The 9,298-nt window shown below is 40.0% G+C and overlaps 1 protein-coding gene across 2 annotated transcripts in view; it reads right to left on the bottom strand.

The window, feature by feature from the left end:
- Positions 1 to 1,111: 1,111 nt before the first annotated feature.
- The window catches only part of col5a1 (procollagen, type V, alpha 1), a 70,522-nt gene continuing 62,335 nt past the window's right edge, over positions 1,112 to 9,298 (bottom strand). The window contains exons 63-66 of one of the 2 annotated variants that reach the window (XM_030742159.1): positions 8,400 to 8,512; positions 6,788 to 6,856; positions 3,418 to 3,651; positions 1,112 to 3,175 (exon numbers count right to left, since the gene is read on the bottom strand). In XM_030742159.1, coding sequence (XP_030598019.1) covers positions 3,029 to 3,175; positions 3,418 to 3,651; positions 6,788 to 6,856; positions 8,400 to 8,512 — 563 coding nt within the window. In that variant the 3' untranslated portion in view covers positions 1,112 to 3,028. Of the gene's footprint in view, positions 3,176 to 3,417; positions 3,652 to 6,653; positions 6,723 to 6,787; positions 6,857 to 8,399; positions 8,513 to 9,298 lie in introns of both variants that reach the window. The other variant, XM_030742160.1, reaches the window with a different exon arrangement.

Genomic DNA, 9,298 nt, shown 5'->3' with positions numbered 1-9,298 from the left:
ATTATTGAAATTAGCGGTGCATGACGGGCTTTATTATAATGATCACCGAGGAAGGCTTACATGAAATACACACAGCGGATAATGCATATATTTCTCCGCTCGTCCTGAAAAGCTGCAGGCGAAGTAGAAAAATCAGCTTGAGGTGGTAGAAGTACACATTTGCTGTCAAGAAAAAAAACAAAACAACAAAAAGAAACCACCTTGGAAGGAAACCAGTGTTTGTTGGGAGACATCAGCAGGGAATAATCCATGGATGACCGCAGCTCTGATCACCAGACGCAGCCTCAGATCGTCCTTTTTGTGAAGAATCTGTGGAGCCAGAGTTGTTTACACTAATAAAACATAATGTACATTACCTGCTGTGTAGCTTAAACAGACACCCCTGAGGACACAGTCTCTTGCACACACAGCCCACAGCTTGGAAACAAGAAAGCACGGCCGCTCAAATGATGCGGCCAAACGCTCTGTGCCTGGCTTCATTAAAAGGTGCACTTATATTGTGTAAAATAGCATGTGGAAGTAATAATAACCTTGCACGTAAAGAGGGCGCCTCTTACACTTACACTATGGTATCATTTAACATTTATTTTTTTTATTTTAAATAATACAATAAATATACTACAAACGAACATTGGCTTTGGTAGAGTTACAAGTTCATCAGTTTCTCTCCACTTCACAATTGTGGACATGACCTTTATTTATTTATTTATTTATCTTTAATTAATTTTTTTTTTTCATCTGTAGCAATGAAAAAACCAAACCAAACAAAAAAAAAAAAAACAAATAAAAAACAAAACAAACTAACGCATCCCGATGAATAAAACATGGACCGGAGATCATGTCATGCTACAAAATCATAACAAGAGAAAAAACTTTACAATTTCATGCATACAGATAGGTTTTAATGCTTCAAAAGACATACAAGAGTGGATGGCCACAGTAAACTTGGATTTATTGACATAAAAACCAATATATCTTCTATCCTCTTATCCTTACACAGGTTTGACAAGACTGTGAACACAAACAAACAGAAATCTACAAAATGAAACAAAGACAAACAAAATGGCAGCATCACTGCTGGTTCTGGAAATTTACAAAATAATTGTTTGTCTTTTTTTTTTGTTTATTGAGAGCAGAGTGTTAAATTTTGGATGTACTGCATCACAATGAAAGATAAAGCCAACGATCTACAAGCATATTGACTTAAAAGAAAAGATTCAAGTCACATATTTAAAGATTAAAAAAAAAAAAAAAAAAAAAGGAAGCCAAAAAAAAAAAGCGTATGTATGAAGAGCTGTAAAAATTCTGTGGTAGATACTAGTGGTCATAAGCATAAAGAGTGCATAGTTTGAACAGAGAGCATTACTGCAATAAGGGCAAAGATAATAAGACCAATAAGCAAGTTTTGACGCTGCATGGACAAACTTTTCCATCTGGCTAATCAAGAAGAAGTCTCTCCAAAAAAATAAAATAAAAAAAATTCAAACCACTTAAAACTAAATCTATGTTTGAAAAACTTTGGTGGAAGGACCTTAATTTGTGCCATATCCATTTGGCCCAATCACAGGATGTCCACTTTGCAACTCTATCAGTCTGACGTGGCACAGATGATCTTACCAAAAAAAAAAAAATGCAGCGTCACAGAGCATTGATACGTAAAGCCAACAGCACCATCTTAGATTCCTCTCATCATTTCCAACATTTAATACAGACACATTTCTTATCTGCGTGGTCCGCTGAAGCAGGAGATAACATATGGCACCATGCTGCACTGATCTGAGAGTGGCTACAGGTGGGTGGGTCTATGGGAATAAAATAAAAACAATAAAAAAAAAAAAAACAGCGGCATGCATAAACCACCACTGCAGTAAAAACAGGAAGTGGACGCAGCAAAGCGAGTCAAAGGGGCTGCCGGTGATGGAGTATTCTCAGCACAAATTTTTCCATAATTCAAACACAAACTAGAAAAATACATAGCACCACAGAAGAGAGAGAAAATAGCACCTAGGTTTTGATTTCTTTGTGTTTTCATTACAATGTGACATCATCATCTCCCACTGCATAGTCAGATTTCAGGAAACATACAGAAGCTGTTTATTAAGTTAAGGATATTGCCACCAAATGCAGGTGTTCTGTTCAGAGGACACAAACGGAGGAATGTATTCTTCTTCTTTTCTGTCTGCAAATCAACTGTCACATAATATCACAGAGCTTGTTTTCGTCTTTTATTTCCATTTTGCTCTTAAATTACAACAAGACGGTCGCTCCACAGTTGCAACAAGACAAGGACTTACCATGTTTTTTTTTGCCTTTTGATTTACAAGTCGAATTCTCTCACTTTTTCTACAATTTCTGATGTGATCCACGGTCTCCTACCTCACAAATAATAAAGTCACATGCATGTTTTGAAGCCAGAAGCAATTAAAAGGTACCCAGAAAAAAAAAATATACAGAATGTACTTACAAACATAAAAATCATTTATATATATTTATATATATATATGGCCCATTCCAAGAGAATGGGGAGACAATTATGCACAAACAAAGCTCCCGTAGTGAAATGAGCAGACGAACTGAGAACAGATGAAGCCAGTGAGATGAAGGAAAACATGAGATCAAAACTAAAAGCAAAGAAAAGAGCCAAATCAAATGGAGTCCAAGGCAAATAGCGCGACCGTCTGGAACGGCTGCAGCTCTCAAGGTCGCCTTCGTTGTTTGGAACAAAAGCGTGGTGACATGGGGGCTAGGTTTTTGTGTGTGAGTGTACTGTATAGGAAGGAGGATCTGACATCCAGTTTCAAAACTTGCATGTGATGGAGAAGGCACACTGAGGTTTCAAGGTTATTTCCTCTGTTTCCTATAGAATTTCTCTGCATTCTCAACTTGATTTCGTTTTTGCTTATACTTGTTGCTTTATGGGAAAAAAACAGTAACTTTTTAACAAATAGAATTGTCCTATTTTTTTTCAATTGTTTCTGAGAAAACAAAAATATGCTTTTTTTTTTCTCCATTTGTTCTGTAAAAAGTCTTAGCCGATGAAACAGACGGGCCCCACTTCGAATCCGAACTTCTGCGTGGAACCGCCAAAGTCGTTGAACATGATGTCCACAAATGGCACCTGTTCCACCTTTGGTGTGTTGATCTCAAGTACTGTCTTTTCATAGCCCTTTTTCAACTGTCAAAGAGGAACAGAGAAAAGACACAGGGATTGAAGAATCAGCGTGTGGAAAACATTCTTTAAAAGCCAAAAAAAAAATACAATTAATAAATAAATCACACACTTTTGCCGGGCCCCTGCTCACTCAACAACTACAAAGACAACTGAAACGAAAATTTTCCAACAGCTTTCATCAAAGGAACCCTGCTTACCTCCCAAAAACACACACCCACACATGCACGCACACTCCACTGACTCACCGCACAGCCATCAACCAAGGCGCGGATGTAGGGGTTGTTGTCATAAGACATCTCCTCATCGTTGGAGCCCAGGAAGCGGATGGCCTTGTCATAGTTGTCCTGCTCCTGGTTGTGCCATGCCACTGAATGGTAGCAGTTGTACGTCATGTTCTGCCTGGCTGCTGCGCTCAGCAATCGCAAGAAAGTCATCTGAACCACGCCGATAGGATTGCCCTCTGCATCCGCATAGGAAAGCTGGAAAAGGACGACACTTGCATGTTTATGCCGTGCAGTATCTTTTGTCACCTGGAAGTCATTCTGATTTAAATGATAACTAGCAATGAATACGTCTTTTTATGTGCTGGCTATTGAAAAATACTGATGATAAGAGTATATCTAAATTTAAATTTGAGGGATAAGGCTGGCGTTCATCAAAATCAGTAATAAAGACCTAAACCAAACAGTTTAGTCCATTTACTAATTTATTTATTAGGATGTCCATTAGCTGTGAACTAAAGTTCAGCAAGTTCAGCTGGATCTGCATTAAAAAATACCTAAACAGTAAAAATATGTCAAGTAAATAAAGCTACATTATACGCAGCACCTAAAATGTTAAAAGCAAACAAACGTACAGAAGCAGCAGCGGGACGGCCGCAGCTGAGTTTTTGTTTTAGCAACTTCTTGAAGGAACCTCTGTTTTTAACTTAGTATTAGAAACATTGTAACTTATTTGAGACAGAGGTCATGCAATTAGTTTACTGACAGAGTCCTCTGACTATCAGTGACAAAACATTATGAAACTAGTTATGAAAGACCTGCGGCATAAACTTCCATGAATAACAGAAGACTTGACCTTAATTTAGATGTTAATTTAGCCCCGCCATGTATGCATCTTGCGTGCGCGCACACACACACACACACACACACACACACACACACACACACACACACACACACACACACACACACACACACACACACGAGTGCTAAAAGAACAATGGAGAACTAATCTGTCTGGCCTGCTCTGTACCATTTGAAGGGTTGTTTTTTAAATGCTTTTCAGCAGCACTTGACGAGATGACTGGGCAGTACTCCAGGTGTGACAGAGCAACATCAATCATAACAGAAGTAGGAACGTATACAGAGCTTTTCCTCAAAATAGCAATGCCCTTTCCTGTTTTGGAGATGATGAAATATCAAACTAAGACAGGGGGTAATTTAGTTTTTAGTGACCTGCTCAGGTGAAATCCCATCTGTAGACAGGTGAAGTGCCGTGGAGCTACCAAGAACATCCCTACTACAGTACCAAATACCATATGTTTAAATCTTTGAAAGAAAAAACAGTCCCACATATGGAGCTGCCACTTTTAGAAAAAGATCTAGTAATTTCCTAGAGCAGTTGTGTAGCGTAGTTTTATACGAAAAGATCAAAACGCACATTTTCAGCTGGAGTTTAATACAGATTTAGTACAATTCTGAGTGTTTATAACCCCCATCGCTATCAGGGGATAAACACACTGTGCTTATTAGTGCTTTAATTCATTGTTGGTTTTGGTCTTTAACGAAATCTGCTGACAATGAATAAAAAATTTAATTACCAGCCTTATCCTTATGTAATGTACAAATATGTGTATATTTATTAGAAGATGAGGACGAGTGCAGAATATTTCCAAGGCCTTATGCCTGGAAGCTGCACTGATGTTCAAGGCTTAATGTGGAACAAATCTACCTTCAAAGTAGAAAAAATAAGCATAACTAAAGACCTCATTTAAATCGTAATTGTGTGATTATGTAAAATATATATGCAATACGAGCAAATTATGGTAAAATCATGAAAATGTATTCTCGTAACAGGAAATATGATGCGGTAATGATATGTTAATTGCTTGCTAATTAGCCTATAATTAACCCAGCACCCCTGCTTTTCAAGCTCCTTTTGCAAAAAAAAAATAAATAAAAAACTGAACTATGTCACATTAAGCTGATTATAGTAATCCTGACTGACAAGACAGCAGATTTTGGAAGCAGTCACAGTTCATTTTAATATCCATAAATGACTATATGCATACCAACCATCAGGAATCCATTAGATCCACATGGTCACTTTGTCTTTCAGACAAACAGGACTTACTGAAAGTGGTGCACATGCAGAACCCATGCCGTGCAGCCAGAGCAGTGAGCTGTTCTTTTTATGTCTCGTTCTTGCACGTAAGCAAACATTCACGCACACACACACACACACACACACACACACACAAGCATGCATATAAAGAGCGCAGAGTGCTGACACTTTTAACTCGACATGAGCACCCAATCATAATCTCCAGCTAATAATGCAATTAGTTAGTGGCAATAATTGATTTAATTGGATCATTAATCACAAATATATAATAAAAATGAAGAGTTCTTCTTCTTTAATTCATGTCTGTGAGCGTCAGCACTGTGGCTCCAACTGTTTCACTCCCAGAGTGGCTGAGCAGGCCCGTGCTTTTCTCATTTACTCCACCACTCTTCATCCCCTCCCTCCCTGACCCGCACAGCGTGTGGATCCAGCCTGGCATCACCAGAGACACATTACCTCTTTATCATCACAGTCGCAAGTCAACAGTGACTGAGTACCCAGAAGCCCCTGGGTAGCGACTGAGTGCCTGACCCATTTGACTCAGAGCTACTCTCTAGTGTTCAGGGGAGAGATGGGGAATGTGAGTGCAGTTGAACGGTAACAGCAGAGGAAGAACGACACTTGTGCTTCACCCATTTGTGTGTGTGTGTGGGGGGGGGGACAGATGCCCTGCTGAGGCAAGAGCTTGTTGAGATCACAGACAAAAAAAACATTTTAAATGAAACACATTTTTAAGTGATGAATTCAGTCTGAGATGTTTTGTCCACCCCAACAAATCAGCTATCTGTGAATGAGTCACTGGACTGTCAAGGCACACAGCCACTCTTTAGAGATGCTCTCTTAATGTAGCAGAGGTATGGCAGGAATTTAAGTGCCAAATATGTTTCTTCACCACATTGCAGTTCTTGCTTGTATGGTCCACAAACCTCTCCTCCATTTCCTTGTAAGAGCATCCGCCTATGTTGTTTGGACTGAAGGTGAGTGCAGCTCATGCTCAATCATGCATCTCAATAATGTAACCGCAAGCGAGGAGCCAATCGATACATACTTCACAGAACCAGAACCATGCAGAGCCTCAGGCACACAGAGTCCAGGCTTGAGCCACGACTTCGGCACCACAGGCAGCAACACTTACCAGGGAACCTCTCTTGTAGTGACTATACCATGTGCCTGGCGAGTCTTTGGGCCATTTTGCCATTTTGCTCTGTAAAATATAAGAGGCATTCAGGGAGGGGAAGAGGACTTAGGAAAGTCGGGAGTCTGGCTTACCAGTTTACCACGTTTGAATTCACTGAACCAGGAACCGGGATTCTCCTTTACCCAGGATGTGAGCCTAGCCTGGGGGCATGGATCGACAAAGAGGCAGAGGATGGAGGAGGAGGAAAAACAGCAGTGTTAAAGAAAGGAAACAAGATCTGACAGAAATCCCACATCCCCTCTCAGCTTTGTTCTCGCTCCTTTTGTTTGTCCTCTGAGGAGTCTTCCACAACCTGAAACAGTTTCCACTGAGATCGACCAACTGGACCAGGGAAGAAGATTTTTGTAAGCCATTATGCTATTTTGTACTGTACACACTGGAGCTGGCAGCTAATTGCTGCTGAAAAATTCATGAGTACACAGTGATTAATTAAGAAATGATCGCAGGCAAGGAGCTCTTATAGCGGGGCCTCCATCCCTGCTGTTCAGTGTTAGCGCCGTGCAGCCATGGTGCACTAACTTTGTTATACCATTAAAAGCTGTGAATTGGCCAACGGGGGCACAGCTCTAATGGTCTCGGCCATGACAATGATGAATTTCTCTATAATTAGGGAGCAGGGTTTGATACGGGGCTGTCATCAATAGCTTAATGCGTTAATGAATGATGGGCCGGAGATCACTTATCGCTGGGAGATGGCATACATTAGACCCATGCTGCATCCAAGGTGACCTTCGCTTGTTTTCACCACAGTGCACAGAGTGGAGGAGAAAATTCAACCTTGCTGTGACTTTCTTTGTTTTTCTAGAAGGCAGCAGGGTGTCTCTGAGGATGTGGACAGTGTGAGTATGTAATAACTGTGCCACTCTCAAAACACATGTGGGAGTGTTTCTAGTCTGAATGCAAAGACCGGCAACACAGGCTTTTCTTTTCACCCCTGACACGACTGAGAGCAGCCCATCACCAGCGTGCTATAAAAAGTCTGCTTCATTATTCTGAGCTTAGGCAAACTCCTGCTCCTCTGAGGCCTGGTGAGTGGGATCATTAAAATGGCTGTAGCACGGAGCTATTACACAACCCTCGACTTGTCAAAGACAGTGTTCGCAATGTTTCACCACTCTCCTGCGCTTCACTCCTCTACACACTCATGCATAATGAAGCAAAAATCTTCTCACCTGCCAAAAGCTTTTATGGGTGATAAAGCCCTTAATGTCATTGTACCTAAAAATGGTGCTGAAACAATAGAGTATGGATGAGTTACGAGCTAATGTGTGTGCTTGTCTCCCCACAGAACTAGAATGGGATTTTGTATACAACTCCAGAACCTCGTGGGAAATGGGTCCTGGTGAATCATCTCCTACATCTTCTTAGTAGCAACACACCAGCTAATCTCATGGAGGCTAATTATATGGATTCAGGGGCAGGTAAAATAGATTTACTGTTGCATACAGAGTTGTCTTGAGATGTTGAGGTTAGTCCCAAATGTGAAGAAAAAATAAATAAATCGTTTACTTATCGGGAGTGTGTTGCTCACATTACTTTACTGTCAATCTTATCACAAAAGGAGAAAATTAAAAATAGCAAAGATTTTTGTTGTTGTTGTTTTAGTCCCAACCTTTCTGTTTACTGTGTTGTCATCACATGTTGTGTGAGTGCAGTTGCTCGTATACACACGGCCAGACTTACCCCTCCAGACTTCTTATCTGGGAAGATGCAGCTCTCTCCACCTGCTGTGAAGTTGCAGTAAACCTTGAAGGAGTCCCGAGAGCAGCCCTGGTTTGGATCAATCCAGTACTCACCTGGTGAGATGAAGAAAGGGGGAAGACACACACACACACACACACACACACACACACACACACACACACACACACACACAGAGAGAGAGAGAAAGAGAAAGAGCGAGAGAGAAAGCTCATTCTATAATTTGATATCTGTATAAGGTCAAAGCAATGCCAGACACTGTATGCATCATTCCTCTGTGTTTACATCTTCAGTTCGCATTAAACACATTATAAATTGTGGGTGTTTTTCTTATAAATCCAGCATTCCTAATAAACCCAAAACAGAGAGGATGTGATTTTATTTCATTATTTGATCATTAGTTCTTTTAAGAATATTGTCAGCTTCATTTAAACAGCTGCCAGTGGAGAGAAGGACCAGGAAACTAGAGCAATTAGAGGGAATTGAACCTTGTTGTGGTTATGCAGTATGCGCCTTGCTCATTAGCACGACAGGCATCCCAGATGGTTTATCAAACATTCATTTTTGAAATGTAATTCTTACTGTTTGATAACATCATCACCTAGAGATGGATGAGGCATAGAGTAGAGGAAAAATACTTTGTTTACTAATTAATTACTAATTAACTAGTCCATATGTGAGCAATTGCAAGTGTTATGCTCTTATGACAGATAAACTGCAGATATAATACGTTGGGTCTGTGACTAATGATTATTTTCATGATAAATAAATATTAATAAAACACGGGAATGTGATGACTTGTTTTGTCCCTCATGTATCTTATAAAAAGGCATTTATTTTATGCATTATCATATTATAAAAAAAACATTTTTTTTTTTGTT

This window comes from Archocentrus centrarchus, chromosome 12 (assembly GCF_007364275.1).
Source record: "Archocentrus centrarchus isolate MPI-CPG fArcCen1 chromosome 12, fArcCen1, whole genome shotgun sequence".
NCBI lineage: Eukaryota > Metazoa > Chordata > Actinopteri > Cichliformes > Cichlidae > Archocentrus > Archocentrus centrarchus.
Note: the sequence above shows the minus strand (reverse complement) of the source record. Positions and strands in the feature narration are given on the sequence as shown.